At 51.8% G+C, this 24,684-nt stretch overlaps 2 protein-coding genes across 5 annotated transcripts; one reads left to right on the forward strand and one right to left on the reverse strand.

Moving 5' to 3' along the window:
• Positions 1-1,966: 1,966 nt before the first annotated feature.
• SCRT1 (scratch family transcriptional repressor 1) lies at positions 1,967-12,364 on the forward strand. Of its 2 annotated transcripts, none has more exons than XM_051971303.1 (2): positions 1,967-3,134; positions 5,982-12,364. In XM_051971303.1, the coding sequence occupies exons 1-2, from the start codon at positions 3,020-3,022 to the stop codon at positions 6,944-6,946; spliced, it is 1,080 nt and encodes a 359-aa protein (XP_051827263.1). In that variant the 5' UTR covers positions 1,967-3,019; the 3' UTR covers positions 6,947-12,364. The 2 variants fall into 2 exon arrangements, with proteins under 2 accessions (XP_051827263.1, XP_051827262.1); XM_051971302.1 differs by having other exon boundaries at positions 1,968-3,134; positions 5,979-12,364.
• A 558-nt stretch (positions 12,365-12,922) lies between these two features.
• On the reverse strand, positions 12,923-20,272 carry LOC127544603 (TBC1 domain family member 20-like). 3 transcript variants are annotated; one of them, XM_051971300.1, is made up of 8 exons: positions 20,103-20,272; positions 18,585-18,764; positions 15,194-15,274; positions 14,731-14,917; positions 14,447-14,548; positions 14,110-14,221; positions 13,754-13,938; positions 12,923-13,548 (listed from the first exon to the last, which is right to left on the reverse strand). In XM_051971300.1, the coding sequence occupies exons 1-8, from the start codon at positions 20,227-20,229 to the stop codon at positions 13,305-13,307; spliced, it is 1,218 nt and encodes a 405-aa protein (XP_051827260.1). In that variant the 5' UTR covers positions 20,230-20,272; the 3' UTR covers positions 12,923-13,304. The 3 variants fall into 3 exon arrangements, with proteins under 3 accessions (XP_051827260.1, XP_051827259.1, XP_051827261.1); XM_051971299.1 differs by having other exon boundaries at positions 14,110-14,251; positions 20,103-20,271; XM_051971301.1 differs by lacking the exon at positions 18,585-18,764 and having other exon boundaries at positions 14,110-14,251; positions 20,103-20,269.
• Between the last annotated feature and the right edge of the window lie 4,412 nt (positions 20,273-24,684).

The raw sequence follows: 24,684 nt of genomic DNA on the forward strand, positions 1-24,684 counted from the left end.
AGTAACCCCGGGCCTGGACCAGATGAATCGGGCTCCTAGGCCCTGAGCCTCCCCCGCCACTCCCCCTTTCCCGTTCCGTCCTGTCCCGGCTGCGGCGCAGAGATAAGGGGGCGGCTCCACCCCTAGGGACAGCCTGACACTCAAGATGAATGTCCCCCCGCAGCTCCCGCCCCCACCCAGGCCCAGCCGGCTGCCACAAAGACATTGGGACCCCGCCTCCTCCCCCTTCCCCAGACTCACTGGCACAAAGTGATCCCTGTGTGCACGCACAACACAGTCGCACATACACATGCACACAAGGCATACACAAAATTGTAGACAGTCACGCAACATGTAGACACACTCAGTCGACATGCTCCAGTCCCTCCCATCTAGCCCTGGGTAGCTCCCTTAGCCATCAGGCCCTACAGCCGGGGAAATGAGACCTAGCCGCTCCGAGTCTCGACCCCGCCCCCCCAAAGATTATGCAAATAGGAAGGCGGAGCCTGTTTGAGCTGAGATCAGCACTTCCCCTCTGCTTGGCTCTACAGACCTAGGGCCCTTGGCCCACAGCTGCTTGCGCGCCCACCGTCGGTGAATGCGCACTCAGGTTAGGGATCCTCCTCCAAAACACACCTCGAAAGGTTTGTTCAAAAGATTGTTACATTGTCACACATACAGGGTGACAAAACTGGTGACAAATCTCACAACGTCAGTCATACGAAATCAGATTTAGTGATACAAGTTAGTGTCACAGATATCAGAGATGTCGTATCGTTAGATGGTATGTAGGGTAATGAAAGCTGGGTTTGGAGTCCAGGACCTTTAGTTCGAATTCCAGTGTTGCCACTTCCTACCTGGGGTGAGCTTGGAGCAGGTACTTGACCTCATTGGGTCTCAGTTTGCTTTTTTGAAAAATAAGTGGGTTAGAGTACACGACCTCCAAGGTCATTTTTAGATCTAAGTCTATATTCCTACACATCACATCCTACAGTGGGTATCAATTATACGGTGTCGCACACAAGGTCACACACACAAAAAATACCAGTTTCACGGTGTCATTCATACCCACACTCATATCCCTGTCATACAAGTCAGTGTCAGTGCCACACACTCAGCATATAGGGTAGTGTAAGCCTCTTTGTGACAGTCACACAATGTCACACAAAATCAGGGTCACACAACTACGAGTGTCGCTGATGCGAATGATGTGTCGCAGCCACATAAGCACAACACCAGCCTGAGAGCCAGTCATATGGATGCTACCCTACGGCTTCCCACTCAAACCTGTTCGTGACCTTGGAACATTACCCACGCCCTCACACACGTCAGAAGGCCCAGGGCTCTCCATTGGATTCCTCACAGAGATCCAGGATGATTTGGGGGCTAACTGGCCTGGGGAATTTAAGGAAAGAATCGAGTTGGAATTAGGCCCTGGCTTGGGTCCGAGTGGGCTCCCTCCCCTCCTCTAGGGAACGTGTACATAAAACCCTCCCCCGAGCGCGGCCTTTGTGCACGAGGACCCTCCCCCACTTCCCCTCTCCTAGGGTCCAGGCCGCCCCTCTCCATTGGCAGGGCCCTTCCTGACGTCAGGGGGCGGCCTGTAAAGTTCGGGACTGAGAGACGTTAATGGGGCGGGTGGGGGGCGGGGGAGAGGGTGTTGTCCCCTTGGTTCCCAGGCCTCCAGCTCAGTATGGCTTTAGAGCGGGCGGGCGAGGAAAATATTACTTTGATAGATAATAAAAAAAATAATAATAGTGAATAGAGAAAAAAATCCCAATCTTTTCCGGGGAAAGGAGAAGGGAGGCTGGAAAATTCCTCCAACCTGAGGCAAGGAGAGAGGTGTCCAAGGCTTCTTGGAGGCCAGAGCGGACGAGAATGAGGCGGGGGGTGGGGTGGGGGGGAGACTGCGGCAGAGGGCGCCGCGTTGGCCCCAATGCAGTCCCGCTGCCTCAGCATCACCCCCCCCCCCCTCCGCCCCCGCGGACACGGGGCCTCCGAGACCCGCAGCCCAGGGGGAGGGGAAGCGAGGACCCTGACTCCGAGGGCAGGCAGGGCTCCTAAATGCCTGGGTATTCTTATCTGTAGAACCTCCGGGGGAGCTCGGGACCACCACCCCCCTTTCTCTTCTTTCTCAAGCCCAGAACTCGCTTTGCTGAAGGGGAAGCCCCCGGGGGAGGGGAAGAGGGGAGCCCAGCCCCGCCTCCGCCGTATCCCCCTACTCCCCCTCCCTTTCCAGCTTTATAAGTGAGCGGCCGGGCCCCGGCCAGAGGCAGAGACCGAGGCAGAGGCAGACCGAGGCGATCGCGGGCGGCGGGAGCTGTCCGAGCGCCGAGCCCCGCCCCCGCCCCTCAGCCCCCTCCCTCAGCCCCCCGCCCGCTCCGCCGGCAGAACAATAAAGCCCAGGCTGCCCGCAGCCCCCGGGCCCAGCCCCAGCCTCAGCCCCAGCTAGAGACTCGGAGCCGGGTGCTGGCCGTGGTGCTGAAAGGCGCAGCGTGCGCCCGCCCGCCCCGGCCCCAACCCCGGCCCCGGCCGCGCGGAGCCCCACGGGGCTATGGGGGGCCACTGAGGGACCGTCGCTCCGCCCGCCCGCCGCGGCGGCGGGGCCCCGGGGGGGCCGGGGCCGGGCCTGGGAGGAGACCTGGGGGCAAAGCCGACCCCCCCCATACACATACTCCTGTCCGAGGGCTGGGACGGAAGGAGAAAGGGGAGGAAGGAAGGAGGGGGAAAGAAGGAGAGAAGGAGGAGGAGAGAAGGAGAGGAGAGAAGTAGTAGGAGGAGGAGAGAAAGAGGAGGAGGAGGAGAGGAGGAGGCGGCGGCGCGCGCCACGGCGGCCTGGCGAGGAGCTGAGGCCGAAGAGAGCCACTGGACGCTGTGTAAGAAGACGAGCCCCCCAGCTCTGCCTGGCCCTCGGCCACCGCCCCGCGGATGGTGAGGGGGATCCGCGGCGGCCGCAGCCCCCTCGCGCCCGGCCCAGGCCCTAGCCCGGGCCGCCCTCCTTCCTCTGGCCCCGCAGAGGCCCCACAGCCCCGCAGGAACCATGCCCAGATCTTTCCTGGTCAAAAAGGTCAAACTTGATGCGTTCTCCTCTTCTGACTTGGAGGGCCCTTATGGCCGGGCACGGAGCGACCTCGGAACCCGGCTGCCAGAGAAAGGTGAGGGGGGCCAAATGACTGGGGATGTGGGAACCTGTAGTTTAAAGGAACCACTACGTGGGGAGCTTAGGGTTGTGGGGTACGGGAAGTTGAGGCACAGGGCTCCCAGGACTAGGGCGTGAGCGACATAGGTGCTAATAAGAGGGGGGGCAGGAGTTGGGGTTATCCAGATATGGGGGTCAGGGCTCCAGGGATCCGAACTGAGAGTGATGAAATATGAGGCCGGGACTCTGGGAGCTCCATAGAGCAAGGCTATTAGTCTTTATAACCCTTGGATATAGTGTGTGTGTGGGGGTTAACTATTTATTTGCATGGGGGACCAAAGATAGGGCCAGGGTCTCTAGAGCACTGAGATATGGCTAACTAGAATAGGGGAATAGGGATTCTAGAGGGTCAGAGCATGATGAATTGAGGGTGGGGGGTATTATTCAGGGCTAAGGACTAGAAGGAGGCCACGGTATGAGGGGTTAAGGGGAGATCAAAGATTCTGCGGCTGAGATGTGGTTGGAAAGCTGAGAGTCCAAGGTGCAGGGAGTTCTAAGGCTATAGGCACCAGAGACTGTAACCACAGCAGCAGCAGGAGGAGGATGGGGCAAGCCAAAGACTGCAGAAGGATGAAAGGGTTGAAAAAGGGAACTTGATTGCAGAGAATAGGGACCAAAAACAGACCAAGGTTGGGGGCAGGAATGGACTGAGGCCACAGGGATGAGGAACAGGAACTGCAGTTAGAAACCAGGGCCTGGAAGGTGAGGATGGGGGAGGTAAACATTCACACACACACAGAGCTGGGACAAACACATTGACATGCATGGACATGCACAGAAACACAGACACATGGTCACACAAGCAACCCAGACCCTCCCCATCAGGACATGGGGGAAACAAGGACAGAAGGAGAAGTAGGGCTGAAGTCAGTACCAGGACTGAGTGGAAAGGGTCTGTGGATGCTTAGGTATTAGACTTAGACCTCATAGAAGAATGAGCCTGAGCAGAGATGCTTCTGAGGTGTCCTGGAAGAATCTGATCACTGTGGAAGCTGCATCTGGACATGTGAGGCTGCAGAAGAGTGGAGAGCAGGGTCTGGGAGCCCAATAGGGAAGTTGAGGACATCTGGGACTGGGAGGAGACAGGGGTCCATGGTAAATGAGAGCTGCCTCTTTGTTTGAGGGTACACAAGTTCAAGGACAACTGTTAGATCTAGGCCAGAGAGAGAATAGACTGTGCCTAAGATATTACTTGTGTGACTGTGTATGGACCTGCATGTGTAATTCTGTGACTATGTATAATCCCAAATATGTGCTTGTGACCCTGTGTGACCTCAAGTGTGCATGTGACCATATCTGTGACCCTCTATGTGTGGTTGTGGGTATGTGTTATTTCATATACAAATGAGGTATCACCACAGGTGATCCTGTATGTGTGAGACAGGATTGACTTTTACTGACAGTGTCTCCATCTTCGTGCGACCATATTTGACCCTGTATATGTATGTGGCTATGGGTGAACACGTGGCCCTGTGTGAATACGATGGTGATTGTGTATAAGAACATGTGTGACCATCTGTGTGGCCCTATGAGTATGCGACAGTACGTGTGATTTCTTGGCTGTCTTTAATAATCCACAACCTGACCCCATGCCAACCATACTCCCCATGCCCCAGGATGAGTGGGTGACTCCATGTGCTTAATGATGGTGGGTGCGGCCGTGCTGTGACACCGAATCGATGCTTGACGTTATCTCTATGTGTTCTGTGGGCGACTCTGAGGGACACGGCATGTGGCCTGCATGATGCCATGTGTGTGTGGCAGTGTGACTATGCCACTCCTCTTCTCTCTTCCCACCCACCCTCCTTATCCCCACCTCTCCTTAGCCTTACTTGGCCCAAACACCTCAGCTCCCCCCCTGGCCCTAGGGCGAGTGGGTGGAAGAGGCCAGTGGATAGGGACTAGGAGAGGGCTAGGCATCGAGGATGGGGGTACCACAGGGGCCACAGTCAGGGCTTTGTGCAGCTGCCACTGCTGATGCCTGGAGGAGGAGGAGGCAGCAGCCGTCTGCAGTGTGTTGCATAATCAGGCAAAACTGCTGAAGTGGGGAGAACCCAGAGAGGGAGGGAGGGAGAGAGAGCGAGAAAGAGGAGGGGGGAGGAGGGAAGGGAAGGGAGCAGGGTGAAGGAAGAAGAGGGAGAGGAAAAACAGGATAGAAAAGGAAAAGATAGGAGTCTCCCAACCACAACCCTCCCCACCCCCTCCCCCGACCTTGAAGCTCCCTTGGATTGGATGGGGGGACGGGTTGAAGGGAGAATCATTACAGCACAGCTGCTCCCCCCAGGGGAAGTGAATGGGGGGGGAAGGGAGGGGCCTAGATTTGGTCAGTCCCCTTCTCATCTCTTTCCCTCTTCTCTTGCCTCCTCTCCTTTCTGTATCACCTTGTGTCTATGTCTCTTCTGGTCTTCCCTTCGTCCCTTCTATCCCATCTTCATCCACCTCGCTGTGACTCCCGCTTCTGATCCCTCTTTGTTCTCTCACCCCCTGCCCCCATTCCCTGGGTCTGTGTGTGTGTGTCTCTCTGTCCTTGTGTATTCTCCCGGTCTCCTTTCTGTCACTGTTTATCTCCATATAACCCTCTTCTGCCGCTTCCCTGACTCCCCATTTCTGCCTCCGTATCCGTGTCCTTGTCCTTTTACTTTCTCTCCCATCTGTCTCCTCTCCATCTTTCTCTGTGCTCCTCCTCTCCCCTCCTCCACCTGTTTCTACTTGTTCCATCTCACTGTCTTCTTTGCCCCCTCTATCTCTTCTCGTGTCTGTCTCTTCCTTTTCGTGTCTTCCTGCCTTTCCCTGCCCCCAGCAGGATACCTCAGTGACTACATCGCCCCAACCGTGTACGATGCCGCAGACTCAGATGCATCCCTGCTCAAGGGCCCGTCCCAGGAGCCTATGTACGCAGCGGCCGTACGCGGAGAGCTGGGCCCGCCCGCTGCTTCGGCCCCACCGCCCACCCCGCGACCAGAGCTGGCTACGGCTGCAGGAGGCTACATCAATGGTGATGCGGCTGTCAGCGAGGGGTACGCTGCAGACTCCTTTTTCATTACCGACGGGCGATCTCGCCGTAAGGGCGCCAGCGCAGCCTCGGCCCAAGGCGGATCCGACGGCAGTAGCGGTGCAGGAGCAGGAGGAGGAGCCGGGAGTGGGGCGGGGTCTGGAGGGCGGGGTCAACAGGCAGGCGGGGCGGGGCCGGGGTCCGAGGCGCGCTCTGGCCGGCACGCGTGCAGCGACTGCGGCAAGACGTACGCCACGTCGTCTAATCTGAGCCGGCACAAGCAGACGCACCGCAGCCTGGACAGCAAGTTGGCGCGCCGCTGTCCCACGTGCGGCAAGGTGTACGTGTCCATGCCAGCCATGGCTATGCACCTGCTCACGCACGATCTGCGCCACAAGTGCGGTGTGTGCGGCAAGGCCTTCTCCCGGCCCTGGCTGTTGCAGGGCCACATGCGCTCGCACACTGGTGAGAAGCCCTTCGGCTGCGCGCACTGCGGTAAAGCGTTCGCTGACCGCTCTAACTTGCGCGCGCACATGCAAACGCACTCGGCCTTTAAGCACTTCCAGTGCAAGCGCTGCCACAAGGCCTTCGCCCTCAAGTCCTATCTCAACAAACACTACGAGTCCGCCTGCTTTAAGGGCGGCAGCACCGGAGGGGGAGCTGCGGAGGGAAGTGGGGGAGGGACCATCAGCCCCCCGACTACGCCCGGCCCCGCCCCCCCCTCGGCGTCCTCCTCAGTGCACGGCCCGCCTCCTCTCAGCCCGCTTAGGGCTTGAGGAGGGCGTTCCCGGAGCTTCATCCTCCCTTCATCCCTCCGGCAGCAATAGGGTCCTGGGAGGGGAGAGCCGGGGTCCTCACCCGTCCTCTCAGCAATAGGGCTCCCTCCCTTGGGAAGAGGAAGGCGGTTTATCCTCTGATCCTTTCCAGACATCTGGCTGGAAGGCATTGGGAGGAGAGAGGTGTTCCCAACTGATCAGCAATAGGGTCCCCGGAAAAGATGGCCTCTGTTCTGGCCCCCTTTTCTGGGCCCAAGGCTAGGGAGGGAGCACTCTCCACTATTCAGCAATAGGGTCCCTGAGGAAGGGAAAGGTGGCCTTGCCCCTATCCCAGCTTCTGGACCCCAGGCTGGGGAGGGCGCACTTCCCCCTCAAGGCAACCTCTTCTCTGTCTTCATGTCTGTCTCCCCTCTTTGGGGCCCTTGACTGGGGAAGGGGGACCCCCCCCCCAAGGCGACCTCTCTCCTCTTCCCCCCCCACTTTGGGGAAAATGGGTGAGGAGGATTTTGTCCCTACTACTCAGCAATAGGGTCCCCTGGGAAGGTGAAGGCAAAGTCTCTGTTCCCCCCACCTTTAGGACCCCGGTTAGGAAAAGGGTCCCCCCCTCCCTGTATCTTCTCAATGATAGGGCCATAGGGAAGGCGGCTTGCCTTGATCTCAACTAGCTTCCCCTTTTGAGACCTGGGCTGGAGAAGGGGAGCCCCTCATTACTCAGCAACAGGGTCCCGATAGGTGACCTCCCCTCCCTTCTGTCCTCATTGTAGGGCAGACTAGGGATGGGACCTGGGTAAGAGGCGTACCCATCATTCAGCAACAGGGTTTCCCTGGAAAGGTCCTGGTCTGTCTCCTAAAAGAAGCCCCAAGCTGGGTAATGGATGCGGGTGTCCCTCACTTCTTTCGGCAATAGGGTCGTCCAGGGAAGCCTCTCCTGTCTGAAGACCCCTAGGCTGGTGAAGTGTCACCCCCACCTCAGTGATAGGGTCTTGGAGACAGTCCTTCCCCCAGCCACCTTAGGCCTTTACTGGCTGACGGGGATAAAGGGATACTGGGTTTGGTGCCGCCGTCCACCTCTTTTAAGCAATAGGCTACCGAGGCGGCGGCGCCCTGCCTCTTGCCCTCTCCAATAAGGACCCCTCACAGGCTGGGGGCTAGGGACATCCCATCCCACCATCTTATTTCCCAGCAATAGGGTCACAGGGCCCTATCCTCTCTTGGGGCCTTGCATAGCTGGAGGAGGGGAGTGGCGGCTCCTTCTAGGGCTCACAGGACCTTTGGGGTTTCGCAGTCCCTAGGTTCCTTAAGGCTGAATACCAGGGACCTGCCCCTCTCTGCCTGCAGGCTCTGAGAGGATTGCAGGACCCCGGGGAAAGCCTCCCCTTTGGTGGAGCCCCAGGAAGAGGGACAGGCAAGAGGGCAATCTCCCCACAGTTCTCTAGGGATTGAGGGAGGGGAGATGAGGACCGGGAAGCCCCCCTCCCCTCATCTCCCTAGCTCAGACCTGGAAGGGGTCAATTCGGACCCCGTCCTCCCTTTCCTCCACCTCAGCCCTGCCTCCGCCCACCAAATCCGAACTCTTCCGGCCCAGCTACCTGGGTCTCCCGTCCCTGTTCCCCATAACGAATAATAATGACGCATATCGGATCGCATGGACTTATCCGACCTTCCCCAGCCCTAGGTTCCTCCCACCCCTTCCAGCCCCAACCCCCTAGGCATTAAATGTCCCGGGGGAGGCGGGGCAAATTGTAATAGTGACGCTCACCTCGCCCACACCCCCCTCCCCCATCACCTCTCAGTATTCGCCTTGCGGGTAAAGCCCTGGGGGTTCAGGGGGGCGTCTCTTGCGCGTCGGGTTAATTTATTTGTTATTTATGTTTGTTGATGAATGGATTGCACTCGGGTCGGGCAGTCCCGGCCCACGCCCTGGGCTTTTCTAAGAGAAAGTTCCTGCAAGAACTTTCTCGCCCCCACCTCCTAAGATAGACACCCCCTCCGTCCCGCCCCCCCCGCCTCCTCGGAGCTCCGCCCCTCTGGCAGCTCTTTTCCCCACATGCACTCTCTCGTCATCGGAGCTCCGCCCCTTTTAGAAGTCCTCCTCACACGCTCCACTCCTTCCCAGGTCTCTACTTTCATCTCGGAGTTCCGTCCGTCAGCCCCGTCCCTCCTCGGAGCTCTACCTTCACCTCCTTACATAGATTTCTCCCACCCCACTCCACCCCACTCCACCCCCAGTAACTTCATTCACGCCCCACCTTCCCCACCTCCCACTCAGTTGCCAATTTTCGCCCGTCTATGCCAAAGCCTCGGCGGCGACCCCGCCCCCCAGGGCCCCACCCCATTGGCCGCCGCCGTTGTGACGTCACTGCATGCAGCCCCGCCCTCCCTTCCTCGGGGCTGCCCCGCCCCTTGCTCCTCTCTCTCCCTTCCTTCTTCCTTCCCCTCCCCTTTTCCTCCCCTTAGATAGTCCGATACCGACTATAGAGCAATAATGCGCACTGCATGCGAAGCTGCCGCCGCCTCTAGTGTTACAGAGAATCAGGTACCCCCCCACTTCCCTCTTCCCCAAGCCCCGCCCCAGGCCCCGCCCCGCGCCGATATCAGGGACACTGCGCGAGGTGGGCGGGGGCCATACGCGCAGACTTTCTCTACCCATCCCACCCTTCCAATAATCCCTTGCCCTGGCCCCAACCAAGGCCCCCTCGGCTGGCCCGGCGGCGGCGGAGGAGGCGACCACCAAGGGACAGACCCCAGATTGGGGAGAGAGGCGGAGGATACATACACACACACACACACACACACACACATACACACGAAGACGGAAACGGACAGGGTCTTAAGGATAGAGAAACAAGGATGCAGAGACGTAGAAATAAGGGAACGTGAAAAAATATAGTAAGAGGCATGGGGGAAGCACGAGACAAAAACAAACAAACAAACACCACTCAATAAAGAGTTAAGCCCCTTGCTCTATGCTGAGTGTTGGAAAATGACCCCTCACAGTGCTTACAGTCGCCTGAGAGGATGATGCATATATATCTTCCTCTTTTCTCGTCAGAATATCGGGACACAAGCAGTAATGGTCAGAAAGAGGTTTGAAAAATTCAAGGGGCAGGGAGGAATCCACTCCTTCCTGAAGTAAAGAGAAAGTGAGTCAGAAAGATGGGAAAGAATCCTGAAGAGATGAAAGGAGGAGATGACTTGGCAACAGCTTTCCTACTCTACGCAGAGCCACCCAAGGGGCACTGTAGTGTGTAATAGAATGAGTACAGCAAATCAGGAGAATGGGGCTGGCTGTACTCCTATTCTTGTCAGTCCTGGGTATGACCTTGAGCAACTGGGCTTCCATTTTCTCCTTTATAAAAGGAAGGGATTGTACTAGATGGTGTAAAAGGACCCTTCTAGCTCTGATGTTCAGTGATCCTTTGATCCTAGATCCAGATAGAGGACAAGGATTCTTTTTTCAGTAATGGATTGGACTAGATGGTTATTGAGGTCCCTTCCAGGCCTGAAATTCTATAATGATGCGACACTGAGCTATATGGAGACCCAGGGAAGACAGACATAGAGGTATGCAGAGACATAGGAGAGAAAAACACATAGAAAAAGAGAAATGGAGATTCAGAAACAGAATTGAATATTAATACAGACTTAATCCCCTCACACACACACACCCCATTACATACATAGCCATCACCCCAACTTCTTTGAGAGATGAGGTTTCCAACTCTAGGAACCCCAGAAGGAGGGTTTGGGGGAGTGCAGGGACCTCCGCTCCTCTGCCTTAGGTTCACCCATCATTCCATGATACACCCAGGGACACAATTGTATAGCAGAACACAATCACAACATTCTCTCCCCTCACACACACCCCATCGTAACCCTCTCCACCAATTACTACCATATACATAGGCACAGATATATGGTAGTGGATATACATACACCTTCACTCATTTACTCAACTGGTGCTTGGCTCCAGAGGGCAGAATTAGGAGCAAAGGGGTTACAATCATAGAGTGGCAGATTTCCCTTTGATAGGAGGAAAAAGACATTTCTAAAGATTAGAACCATCCTAAGGGGAGTGACTGCCTTGTGAAAACTGAATTCCCTATTACTGAAGGTCTTCAAATAGAGTCTGCCCAGAGATAATGTAGAGGGGATTTCAGCTCAAGTTCAGGCTGGGCTAATCTGAGCTGCTGTTTCTAGAACTTTTTGTGGTTTACAAAGTACTTGACATACATACATTGTCTTACTTGTTTCTCCACAATAACCTTGTGGAGTGGGTACTGCAAGTATTGTACTAGTTCTACAGGTAAAGAAACTCACAGCTAGTAAGTGCTGGAGGTGGGATTCACTAGATCACCTCCTTCAAGGTCCACTGTTCACTTCACTCCATTCACTGCTCACTCAGCTCCAAGAGTTTATTATTTTCATAAAACCCCCACAGAGCCTAAGCCTGCATTAGCTGCTAAGGGAGACATAAAAAGAAGCTAAGATATGGTCCTTGCCCTCGGGGAGCTTCCAATCCCATTCCATCACAGTGACAGAGCAAGGGGGCTACACACCCACTTTCCATACCCAAGCACAGCCAGACAGTCTTCCAGCCAGTATGACAGCCAGATAAGTGATAAGTCTCACACAGGCACACCAATGCAGTTGTACACAGAGGAACACACACACACACACACACACACACGCCCAGGAACACACTACCACAGTCCCACAAACATGGTTGTACACCACACACACACACACACACACACACACACACACACACACACACACATCAAACCTCCTTGGGCCCCTCCCTACCTCCCCTGTGTTCCTCCTCTGTGCTTGCACACACATGGTCTACCTACTTACCTAAGCAGTGAGCAGGTCTCACAGCCGCTGGGCCAGGCCGGGGGCCCCCTTTCCCCAATGCCTTGCCCCATGTCCTACCGTGGAAAGCCATGGGTCCCACCTTCTCTTCCCTTCCCAAGTCCCCATCTCTGAATCAGCACAATATCCCACCTTAGCAAATTCAGGTAGAAGGAACGTGTATAGGTAGCACCTCTGTTTTTGTACTGACTGCAACAGGCCCCGGGGCCACCCAGCGTGAATGGGAGAGCTAGGCTGGGAGGGGACAGGGCAGCTGTGCCCTCCCCCTGTTCCCCTCTGCAGCACATGACTCCCTTCCCTTCCCCTTTCCTTGTATATACTCCCCCTGCCCTGCCCCGACAGGCTGGGATTTTTACGTGGGCCGTCCCCCTCTCCCCTCCGCCTGACTCCTCCTCATGCCCCGCTTTTGGGGCTGCGGCCCGGGGGGCTTGGGGCCGGCCGGACAGACGGACGGACGGACAGACCTCCTTCCTAAGCACAATAGCACCAGCTCCCCGGAGCACCGCACCTCCAAGAGGAGAATAAACGCGACTCTTGATAGAACTGCTTCTGTTCTTGAGACTTAATTTCTTATGATCTGGCAGTGTTCCGACACTGGGGTCCCCTACTCTGAGGAAAAGTAGGTCCTTTGGGAGGGAGGGCAGCTAGAGGCCAGCCTGGGTTTCATATTCTAGCTCCTAGTGGTGCTCTGTCTGTCACTCTCCTTCTGGAGTCTGGCTCTTTCTGCCTCTCCCTTTTTTGTATTTGCCTCCATCTCTGAGCTCCTCCTCCCTAGGACTCTGAGACTGCCTCCCTTTCTCTTTAATCTGCCTTTCTACTTGCACCTCAATTTGTTAGACCTCTTTCAGCTTCTTTTTCCAGACTTTGTGGGTCTGACTGTCCTTCTGTCTGGGAGACTGAAAGTGTGTCCATTTTATCACAATTGCCAGGCCTGAAGGAGGGGTGGAAAAGTCATGCCCCATGATTCCCATGTCCAATCAACCATATGGAGCAGTGTTTCTAGGAGCTGGAGGAGACAGAAAGTCACTGATAAATCCCTCCACTCCCCCAGGCCTATCAGTGTTACTTTGGCCCAAGGATAAAAACAATGAACTCCCTGGGTGATAGGAGCCAGGATGTGATGAATTTATTGGTCCAGATACAAAATCATGACGGCTCACCTTTGCCCCAAGGAAACGGATGGATAGAATGGTCCAAAGGTCTCTTCACTTCTGTCCCCCAGCAGTGTCTGCAGACAAGCCCTGTCCAGTGACTCTCTCCTTGTGTGTGGGGGGGAATAGGTGGTTGGGAGAGGGGCATGGTCATGGAAAGACAGAAGGAATACTTCAGCCATCTCTTTGGGTCCTTCTGTCCAGCTGGGTACAGTTGCCAGGGCTATCATGATTGGCCAGTCCAGCTATGGCTATTTGAGCTGTGCTCAGTCCAGTAATAGCTAGTCCACTGTCTGGAGGTCAGCTGTAGTCACAATGGGACATGAGTTTGTCTAAAAGATCTTCCAGAGAACTTCAGGGCCCCAGCCCAATGCAGTCTGTGTGACAGCCAGGGCTGCTGCCCCTAATGTGGCTGAGAGACCCCATACTGCTGCTTTCACCAGGGTACTGGGCCCAGCCTGACTCCCTGAAGCCTTCTGGTACCCTGGCTGTTGCCGCTGCTTCTGTAAGACCCAGTCAGGCCGCTGATGTGCTGAGGCTGCTCGGAGAGCTGTGAAGGAGCCTTCAATGGATAAGCTGGGGGGAAGTGGGAGGGGGAGATAGGATAGGGAAATCAATGATACATTTTGAGTTGGGATTATGGACTCCCTGACTAGCCTCCTCCTCATTCTATTTCTGGTTTCCCTGGAAGGCCCCCCTCCCCTCCTGCCAAAAGCCTCACCATCCCCCATTCTCCTGGGGATCTCTCCCAAGCCCTAGCCCCCAGCCTATAGTAGCTCACCTGCTATGGGTCCTCATGGCAGTCTCCTGGGCTAGTTGGGAATGGGGATGTCGGGCAAAGAGGTTCAGGGCCTGGGCCAGGAGAGACTCAGTGGGCAAGGGCTGGGGCAGGCGAGATAGCAGCTGGTGCAGGCTTGGCATGTCACAGGGACATGCTAAGACCTCTGGCTCCCGGTATAAAACCACCTGGAGGTAACAGGTAGTAGGTCGGAGTTAGGCCCAGGACCCCACTTCCCCGACCAGGACCACCACCCAGTATGTTCCTCCCCATCATCCAGGCCCACTTAGGACCCAGGATACAACTCTGATCCCAGGCCTCCCTCCTCCCCAGCCCGACCAGCCATGGTCAGTGCGTACCGCAGCGGCCACATAGACGGGCATGAGCGGGTGAGAAGCCAGGAAGAAGTCCATGAGACGCAGCACGTGGGTGGGCTCGGGCAGCACGTGGCCAAACCAGGTCAGCAGCCAGCTTAAGGCAAAGACTGTTCCCACCTCGGCCCTGGCACCAACAGGCTGGAGCCTTAGGCAAGCGCCTTCCCATCCCGCTCTCCTAGTGACCTCTCTCCCCTGCAAGCTTCGGGCCCCACTGCCCCTCGGCCCCCCGACAGGTCTCGGGTCATGCTTGATTTGCCCACAGGGCTCTGGCCCCCCGATCCCTTTCCCCCTGCCCAAGGCTCAAGGATGCACTAACAACCTCTCCATGAAGCTGTGTAGCTGAGGACTCTCGCGGGCCAGCAAAGGCAGCAGGTAGTTCAGGATGTGCCAGGTATTGTCCATTGTGGGATCCATGAAGTCCCTGCCGGGAACCACAGGCATCAGGGGGCCGCTACCCGACCTGACCTCCCTGCAGTTCCTCTGCGGTGACATGAGGGGCGCTGCCGTGGCCCTTGATGCAAGAAGGGCCACCCCATCCCCAGGCCCGGGCTGGGGGCCCCCAGGAGGCTCTTACCCCCGCCAGGCCCCTTACTCCCTGGGTACCTCAGGTGGTGCATGGAGAGCTGGTCCAGCAAAGCGGCGGCCGCCCGGGGCCCCAGCACCAGCAGCAGGGCCAGCGCCACCTCGTGATAGCCCTGGTAATAGTGCAGCTCCGGCCGGGAGCTCAGCACAGCCAGGATCACGGCCACCAGCTGCTCCTGGAGCACTGCCCTCTGCTCAGGGCGCATCCCTGCCCAGACACAACGCGACAGAGGCAGCGGTCACCGCCACGTCCTGTCTTGGGGCCCGCTCCGGGCTCCCTCCTTCCCATCTAATCCAAGCCCTTCTTTGGGTGGATGAGGAAACTGAGGTAAAGTGACTTGATGAAAGCCTCATGGGTTCTAAAAACAAAAACTTGAACTCAGGTCCACCAGATTCCAAACCAAGGGCTCTTTGTTTTGCACCACTCTGGCTCCCTAAGCCCGATTTCTCCCTCAGCCCTGGGGACCCAAGCCAGGCACCTCACCCCGGGGAAAGTGGGCCAGGGAGCGCTCCACATCCATCTGCACCTGGTGATAGTCTCTGTGATCCTGCAGCGAGCTTCGGCCTGTGGGAAGGAAAAGGTGGGGAAAGCTGGCGTTCAGGGTCGGAGGGCCTTCCCTCCTCCAAGGCCCCGAGATTTCAAGTCATCCCACCCACCCTCAGCACTTCCAGATGCCCATCGCTAATTAGCAGGCTTGAATATATGATATAGAAGCACTGAGTCAAGGAGAAGAGGAAATAATCTTATCACTTCTTCAAGTACTTAAAAATCATAAGATTAAGAGCTGTGGTCATACTTCAAAATCAATACATCCAACATCCTCATTTTACAGATTAAAAAAATAAGGATAACAGGAGGGATGTCTTGCCTAGGGTCACACAGCTAAAATCAGAAATCTCAGATCTTCAGATTCCTAGTCCTGTGATACTGTCATAAGGAGTCCTTTGGACCCAAAGGATAATGTAAAGCCTGATCTCTAAACTTTCGACTCAGAGAGAATGGGCCCAATCTTAGGGAACTAATTGCTCCCAACCAAAAAATCGCCCTCTCTTTGGCAGGAGTCATTTTTCGAAGTTCCTTATCAGCCAACTTTTCTCACAGCCAGTCATCCAAGGACAAATAAAGGAATGGCAAAAGGATCACATGCAAAGATGGTACACCCTGGAGGGGAGTTCCAAACTCTCAGCTCCTCTTTCATTTAACTGCAGCTCTCCAGGTATCACAGATAACCTTCATCCCTTTCATGATTATTATCATAGAGAGCTTCAATATCCCACAGTCTAAAGGAGTAGTATCAAACTCAAATAAAAAAATGGAAATCAGCTGACTAGAAAACTAGAAAACCACAAGTTAAAATCAAATGTATTGTAGTTGTATTTATTTTGTTAAATATTTCCTAATTACATTCTATTTAGTTGTGTCTTCCCTTAGAATTCTGAAGCCTGGAATTTGATAGATTTGCCTAAGAGACAGGACACATAGGTACAGTAGTTTTCTCAGGAAGACAGCATATATATGGAACTCATGGTTGGCCAGTTTTCTATAAATATCCAACCAGAAGCTGGTTAAAACCTAGGTCAGGAAATTATCTCTTCACATTAGAAATTTAGCTGCATACACATAGTATTTCTCAATGGAAGTCTGCATCAAAGCCAAGAATTCCAGTTAGTATACGGGATACCAAATCTATCAGAAAATCCTCTACAGGAAAACTTGATAAAGGTATCTGGTGATCATGTGACATAATCTTTGTAAAGTGCTTTTGCCAACTTTAAAGTGCTATATAAAATTTAACTACATCTTAGGATAATGTTGCTCCCAAGGTATGAGTTGTTCAAATAGTATAGAACCAATGGGAAGAGGGTTGCCCATCTAACAGCCCTAAATGCATTTCCCCTCTGAGAGTAAGGCGACACTGAGTTCATGGTGTTATCTATGATGGAGTCTGTATAAGAACCTAAGAAAACAAAGGTACCACTGGAAATGGAAGAACATTATATTGAATGCTTATGGGTTATTAGGAGTCCTTCGTGAGCTTCATATGTATTTTCTGTAGCGTGAAATAAAGGCCATCTCATAACTAATGAATGCAGGTTACCTTGAGTGCTTGTATCAGGTCTGAGGAGGTGGGGAGGGAGGACAATACTTTTATCTATGTCTATAGAGACTTAGTCATGAGCTACATGAGCTATCTTCCGAGATTTCTCAGAATAAACTCTTGAGTAGAGACATAATGAGACAAGGCAATAGTAACATATTGGGATGGGCCTTGTGGTTGAGCTCAGAGTTTTAGAGATCCTGATGGTTGCATTACTCTTTGAAGTCCAACAGAGAAAATCTAATTCCTCTTTCCTGAGATGACTCCACAACTAATAACCTGGTTATTACGGTTACGGTAATAACAATGACAACTGATACTTGTGGAGGGCCTTAAAATTTAGAAAGCACATTAGATGCTTTTTTATTTTTATTTTATTTCCTCCTAACAACAACCTGTGCAGTACTATTTTTCTCTGTCTAAATCTATCCATCTATCACAGGTCCAGACCACAGCACACACACACACACACACACACACACACTCTCTCTCTCTCTCTCTCTCTCTCTCTCTCTCTCTCTCTCCTGGATCTTTATGATTTTACTGCTATAGCTAGATAGAAGTAGCTCAGTGAATAGAATACCAAGCCTGGAGTTGGAAGACCTGAGTTCAAATTCTGCCTCAAATACTTAATAGCTCCTTCTCATCTGGGAAAATCATTGAACTTCTATCTGCTTCATTTTCCTCAACTGTAAAATGGGGATAATAATAGCACCTACCTCCCACAGCTGTTGTGAGGATTAAATGAGATGATATTTGTAAATGATGCCTGGCACATAGTAGGTGCTTAATATTTGTTTTCATCCTTCCTTTCTGCCAGGAACTACCAGTATGGAAACTACCTCCACTGATGAAGATCAATTTTGTGATTTAATTATGTAATTTAAGAGTTTTGGACTCCTTAGACTTGAACTTTAGCATTTCTAAGACTCTCTTCTATACAATTCTTTTTCTTGTTATGTAGATTTTTTTTTCTAGTCTCCATTTTACAGATGAAGAAACCAAGCTTCTAAAAAAAAAAAAAGATTTTAATCTAGGTTTCTCCTGCATTTTTCTACCACTCTGTGCAGTGTGTTCTCAAAATTTAAAACTACCCTATGACTTTTGGAATGCCCCATATTAGGACTAGAACAGGGGCCAGAAGATACAGAAGGGCAAATTCTGACTCACTAACAGAAGACAATTGTACACTTTGAGCTGTCCTAAAGTAGAATGCTCTGTATTTGGAGATAAGGAATTTCCCATTACTGGAGTTCTTCACAGAGAAGTCAGATGACTACTTGTTGGAGATCACAATATTACAGATTAGAACTAAAAGGCACCCCGAAGTCACCAGATATAACCCCTTCATTTTACAGATGCGAGCTATGAGGCCCAGAAAAGCTGCATGGAGAAGCAGAATAAGTCAGGAGCACTTAGATCTGAACTCATGTCCTCCATCTTTTAATCTGGGACTCTTTTCATTATAACACTCTGATCCTCCAGTTTTATAGTCCATCTAGTCCACCTCCTGACTTTATAGAAAAGGGAATTGAAATCCAAAGATTCCTGCTCAGATATGAGTTGGGAAATGAGTTGGACTAGAGGATTCCTGAAGTGCCTTAGAGATCTACCCATGTCTTTATGCCCAGAGGTTGCCACTGTTCCCTCCAGACATTACAGGCATGTGAGTATAGAACTGGAAAGTGAGAGAAGATTTGGGGAATAAGTTAGGCAAAAAAACTGTTTCCCTTTCAGTTCTCTCCTGGCCTCCCCTTCACATCCTTGCTCTCACACCTGGATGGCGTGGCAGGTCATAGGGGCTAAGGCCCAGAAGCCGGGGCCAGACCTTCCTCCGGACCTGGTCACTAAGTAGGCCCCCTCGGCTTTGGGCAGCCTTTCGTAGTAACTCCACATCTACTGGATCCTGGCTTAGGGCTTCATGAATCTGCAGCAGCTTCTGCCTTCTCCAGGATTCTGCGGAGACAGGAGCCAAAACCCCATGATACGCTCAGAACAGTTCCCAGATCCCTTCTGCATAGTCTCACCATCCTCCTAGGCTGCAAGTACAACCTGCACCAGAAATCTTTCATTAATTCCATCCCAACTAAACTAGTCTATGAGCAACCAGAGGACTGGCAGGGAGCTCAGCTTCTCTCCTCTCCAGTCTCTCCTAAGATTCATGGGATTGGAGCTTTCAAGATAGACAGACAAACACCACCTCCCCATACTCCTGAAAGTAAAACTGTTTAACTGAACAAATCTTCCCTTAACACTTTCTAAGCTTACAGCAAATCAATAAATATAAAATGTGTGCCAAGTAATTACAAATTAATTGGGTAGCAAGGAGAACCCAGGAAGGCCTGCAACAGGTGATGACCTTGAGATGCGCCTTGGAGGATAGTGAGCATTCTTTCCAAGCATGAGGAACAGATCTTATCCTGAATCTGGCTGCCCCTGGGAGTGCTCCCAAGCAAGGACTACCCTTTTAAGGGCAGGTCCCTGCTAAAGTCCTCTTCAAGCAGACTGACACGCTCCCTCACACAGCAGTGGACACTTTCCTGGTCCCGTTCCTTACAAGTTCTTCATCAAACCCCCATAATTTGCGTGCTATCAATGCCAAGGATTATTAATCCTTTTCAGTGTCATGGATCCCTTTTTGGCCTTTTTCTGCTGGTTTCCAAAGGGGTACTGCAACCTCCAATGTGGAGTGGTTTGTGGATGCCCTCCTCAGAATCTTTAATTATATAAAATAAAAAAACATAAGATTATAAAGGAAACCAATTATATTGAAATAGCTATCAACATTAAAAAAAATTAACACTTAATGTCCAGGTCTGCCTGCCCCCCCAACATTATATTATTCTGGCACAGAGCCCTCCCCTGGGCTGTTTCTCATGCTTGGAACGCTTTCTGTCCAAGTCATTAGTGATTAATGGCACACAGTATGTTTTTACTGATCTGTCCTTTCCGTCAATTTTAAACTCCTAAAACGCTGGGATAGTTTTGGGAATTTTTTTAAAACTTTGCACCCTCAGGGAATGTTCGTGCCAGGCACTTAGTAGGCACTTAAAATTAAATTAAATGGAACTTAATTACAGACCACACCCTCATTGGACAGTTCCTAACAAGCCCCGCCTCCCTTGCCCTGACTCCGCCTTCTATCAGCTCGGGCTCGGGCTCCAATGCCACCATTGGGCTATTACTATTGGTCAGATTCCCTATTACGTGTCTTTCCATTGGCTTTCTTCTCCCAGTCGTCTTCTCCTTTCACCGGCCTTCTTCCGTACCGGCTTTCCCCTCCCAGCCCCTCACCTGAGTTAGGCTTATTTTTGAGGCCGCGGGTTTGCTGCGATGTCAGTTTCTCCTCGCCAGCTTTGGCCCTGGTCCCGTCCCGGTCCTGGCCTCCCCGACGGTCTCCGGTTCTGCGGGCCCTTCTCATGCTGCCGCCACCTCAGTTCTTGGGTCCAGAAAACCGGGCAGCTGCTGCAAACCCCGCTCCTTTTTGTTCATTGGGTCCTGCAGGCGCCACCCAAGGAACTTATTGGTCACCAAGTCCGTCACTTTTCACTTTCGCCAATTGGCTCTCAACTCCTCGGGGAGGGACCTAGGAAGAGGGCCTCCTGGGAATTGTAGTCTTTTCACCACTTATTTCCCGGAGTTGGTTCCTTGGCAGGGTGGAGCAACTCCTCTCCAGCTGGGCTTCCTGGAGGGAGGAACGGAAACTTGTGGGTGTGAGAACCTGGGACCGCTCTCCACAGCTCTGTGAAATGGGCTAACTATAACAAAAAGCTGAAAACAAAGTCGATTGGGGAATGGCTTAACACCCGAGTGCAGGAACGTAATGGAAAATGACTGCACCTTTAGAAAACTAGGAAGAAATGTATTTAATTTATTATAAAGCTTTTTATTTTCAAAACATATGCATGGATAATTTGACATTGACCCTTGCATAGCCTTGTGTTTCAGATTTTCTCCTTCTCCCATCCCCTCCCCTAGATGGCAGGCAATCCAATATATGTCAAACATGTTAAAATCCAATATGTATAAACATATTTATACAATTCTCTTGCTGCACCAAAAAAAAAAAAAAAAATCAGATCAAAAAAAGTAAATGAGTAAGAAAATAAAATGCAAGCAACATGGGAACATTCAGTTCCCACAGTCCTCTCTCTGGGTGTAGATGGCTCTCTTCACCACAAGATCATTGGAACTGGCATCAGTCATCTCATTATTGGAAAAAATCATTCATCAGAATTGATCATTGTATAATTTTGTTATTGCCATGTACAATGATTTCTTGGTCCTGTTCATTTCACTTAGCATCAGTTCATGTAAGTCTCTCCAGACCTCTCTGAAATCATCCTGCTGGTCATTTCTTACAGAACAATAATATTCCATAATATTCATATACCACGATTTATTCAGCCATTCTCCAACTGATGGGCATCCACTCAATTTCCAGTTTGTTGCCACTACAAAAAGGGCTGCCACAAACATTTTTGCACACATGGGTCCCTTTCCCTTCTTTATTTTTTTTATTATAGCTTTTTATTTACAAGATATATGCATGGGTAATTTTTCAGCATTGACAATGGTAAAACTTTTTGTTCCAATTTTTCCCCTCCTTCCCCCCATCCCTTCCCCCAGATTGCAGGTTGACCAATACATGTTAAATATGTTAAAGTATAAGTTAAATACAATATAAGTATACATGTCCAAACAATTATTTTGCTGAATAAAAAGAATTGGACTTTGAAATAGTGTACAATTAGCATGTGAAGGAAATCAAAAAGGCAGGGGGACAAAAATAGAGGGATTGGGAATTCTATGTAGTGGTTCATAGTCATCTCCCAGAGTTCATTCTCTGGGTATAGCTGGTTCAGTTCATTATTGCTCTATTGGAATTGATTTGGTTCATCTCATTGTTGAAGAGGGCCACGTCCATCAGAATTGATCATCATATAGTATTGTTGTTGAAGTATATAATGATCTCCTGGTCCTGCTCATTTTACTCAGCATCAGTTGATGTAAGTCCTTTCTGAAATCATCCTGTTGGTCATTTCTTACCGAACAATAATATTCTATAACATTCATATACCACAATTTACCCAGCCATTCTCCAATTGATGGACATCCACTCAGTTTCCAGTTTCTGGCCACTACAAACAGGGCTGCCACAAACATTCTTGCACATACAGGTCCCTTTCCCTTCTTCAGTATCTCTTTGGGGTATAAGCCGAGTAGTAACACTGCTGGATCAAAGGGTATGCACAGTTTGATAACGTTTTGAGCATAGTTCCAAATTGCTCTCCAGGATGGTTGGATACTAGGAAGAAATTTAGTGTGCTTGGCAGTTCCTAAACCTAAATGTTAAGATAGTGCAGTATAGGGAGGTTATTTTTAAAAATTAGTTTTCTTAACTCATAAGGACACAAATGCTGAATAGCGAGCAAGAATAGTGCTTGTCAGCGTCAAGATCCACCTCTTACACAGTCAAGAAACGACCCATTTCTGGCATTCCACTAGTACTGGGGGTGCAGAGAAAGGGGGGGCAACAATGCGTGCTCTCAAGGTACTCAGTCTACATGCAAACAAATGAAATGATATAGATAGGAAATATAGAAAGAGGTTCCTTCCTTTTTCCCAGATAGACATTGTACCTGATGACAGATACAAAGAGTTTGGGCTATTTTCCTTCTGGGCTCCAGAGGGCCATGACCCCTGGCCCAGCTACCATCAAGTTCTACCGTCAGGGAGAATGGGTCTAATGTTGGTGGTTAACCTCTCCTCACACCCAGTCACCATATTTTCAGCCAATACCACTTCTCAAAGTCTTTTATCAGCCCACTTTACCAGTCATTCAAACCCAGTGACAGAGGATTAGTTCAATGATAACCGATTCACATATACCGATAATGGTACACTCTCTGCCGGGCCTGAGAAGGAAGGTACTGGGCCCTCTTTTGTGGCCTCGAGGGAAGGGGACATTCAGGATAAGTCACCAGGGCAAAGCTTTCAATTACTCATGAAACCAAAAAATATGTCCTAGCTGCCTGAGTAGGACCAGGGTCCAAAAGCATCCCTGCTCCCTCCTAGTGGTTGGTAATGCTATTTGCTCTGTACCTTAGAAATGCTCCCCTGTGAAATCCTGGATATTCCCAGGCACTTTCTTTCTCTCCTGTGATGAATGTAAGCCTACCACCCATGAGAAGCATCTATGAATTAATGTAGATAGAAGAAAGCAAGACTAAGAAAACAAGGTATACGGCCTCCAAAATGCCGACAAGAACCACATCAGAAAGCATCTAAATGCAATTGATGTGCTGTGGTCAATCTTGCTCCTAGAAAATTACTGATGACTGAGCGTCTCTTGGACACCTTAGTTATAACAGGGCCTGACTGCTTTTTCTCCTTCTCCCCTTCAGCCTGAGCCCCCACCCGGAACCTCTTCCTTTTTCCTATCCCTCTGACACACTCTGACGGCTCAGTACCAAAGCAAGTGATTAATGCGGATTGGCTGATTGATTGACATGCCCCATCCCTACTCTAGGAAACCTTCCAGAACCACCTGTATCTTGTGTTTGAGCAATCATTTATCCAATAAACATTTATTTAGCGCTTCTTCTGAACTGAGCTCGGAGCCGCCCCTGTGCAAAGAGAGGAGATAGATTATTGTGAGATAATAGATGAAGAGCACCATTAGCTGCCTCCTTTCCCATGCAGGCTCTCCTTCAGCCCACGAGCAGGCAGAGGGGTCACTCATCATCCTAAGGAAGTGCGCCCTGGGAGGTGTTCCTAACGAGCTGCTCCCTCCCAGTGTGACCTTTGAGCCCTTCGCGGAATAGCCGGCCTCCAAAGCTTCAGTAGCTCCTCCGGCCACCAGGGGGCCCTCAGCCTACACAGGTTCAGACTACCGTCCCTCTAACAGGCGGCTGAGGTTTTTTGTGGTTGCCGACCAAGTTCTAAATTTAAGCAAGAGGAATTATGTGAAATATGGTTGCAAAATAAAAAAAGAAGCCAGCTAAATGTTCCTCCAGGAAGCATTCCAACTCTGGTGCTGGGAAAAGGTCAAAAGCGCAAGAGCTCGCGGCTGAGGGCCGCAGAGTGAAGGGGGGAGGGGCTGCGCGCGGGTGGGCGCGCGGAGAGCTGCGGGGAGGAGAGGAGTCCCTGCTGCGGACACAGAGAGTGTGCCCCTGCTGTATGTGTCTCACAACAGCCGGCCTCCAGTCTCTGGCAAGGTGGCCTCTCCACTCAGTTGGGTCCTGCGAATGGCTTCTGCGTGAATCCTCGCTGTGGCGAGTGCGGGGTCGCAGCAGCTATCGTCACGGTCCTTGCAGAGAGCACGGCTCATAGCTGCCTGTGATATGGGTGTTTAGCCCCTGTCCGTCACCACGGCGGGAAGGGAGCCTCGGTCCCGCTCCTGCATGCTTCTGTTTGTAGCGCGCCTTCTGTCTGCACAAGAACCCGGGAATCCGATTCTCAAAGTCAAGGAGACGCGGTCTGCCCGATGTATAGCCGGCAGAAAGTCACTTTCAAAGCCACGTACAAGGGGAGTGGGCCTGCGGTGCAGGGAAGGGCCCACACGGCCCAAGTGGCTCAAAGAGAAGCAGCGTAGCCATGGAGGTGTCTAGGAGAGGCCAGAGAGGCTCTTCAAGGAGGGCTTAACTCCTGCCCGAATGAGAGCCGGAGGTTGCTGCGAGGAGGCCACTGTTCCTCAGAGAGAGGGCTAGCATTGGATCTGTATTTGCTCCCTTAAAGCGTACGAATGTCTTCCACCTGCCTTCTGGCCGCTTTGGGGAGGGGAAGGTTCCACATGAACACACAAAGAGAATAGCCTTTATGCTTATCAAACAGAAATCAGAAAAGGTAAGCAAAACAAGACAAAACCAATGAT

Source organism: Antechinus flavipes, chromosome 1, assembly GCF_016432865.1.
Source record: "Antechinus flavipes isolate AdamAnt ecotype Samford, QLD, Australia chromosome 1, AdamAnt_v2, whole genome shotgun sequence".
Taxonomy (NCBI): Eukaryota; Metazoa; Chordata; class Mammalia; order Dasyuromorphia; family Dasyuridae; genus Antechinus; species Antechinus flavipes.

What these genes read in the sequence shown, in the direction of transcription:
- SCRT1 (XM_051971302.1), top strand. Translation starts at nt 3,020, where the DNA reads ATGCCCAGATCTTTCCTGGTCAAAAAGGTCAAACTTGATGCGTTCTCC. An exon ending in AACCCGGCTGCCAGAGAAAG is followed by an intron (nt 3,135 to 5,978) that starts GTGAGGGGGGCC and finishes CCCTGCCCCCAG; the next exon opens with CAGGATACCTCAGTGACTAC.
- LOC127544603 (XM_051971299.1), bottom strand. Translation starts at nt 20,229, where the DNA reads ATGAGAAGGGCCCGCAGAACCGGAGACCGTCGGGGAGGCCAGGACCGG. An exon ending in CTCTCCATGCACCACCTGAG is followed by an intron (nt 14,549 to 14,730) that starts GTACCCAGGGAG and finishes GGTTCCCGGCAG; the next exon opens with GGACTTCATGGATCCCACAA. An exon ending in GCCATGAGGACCCATAGCAG is followed by an intron (nt 13,549 to 13,753) that starts GTGAGCTACTAT and finishes ACTTCCCCCCAG; the next exon opens with CTTATCCATTGAAGGCTCCT.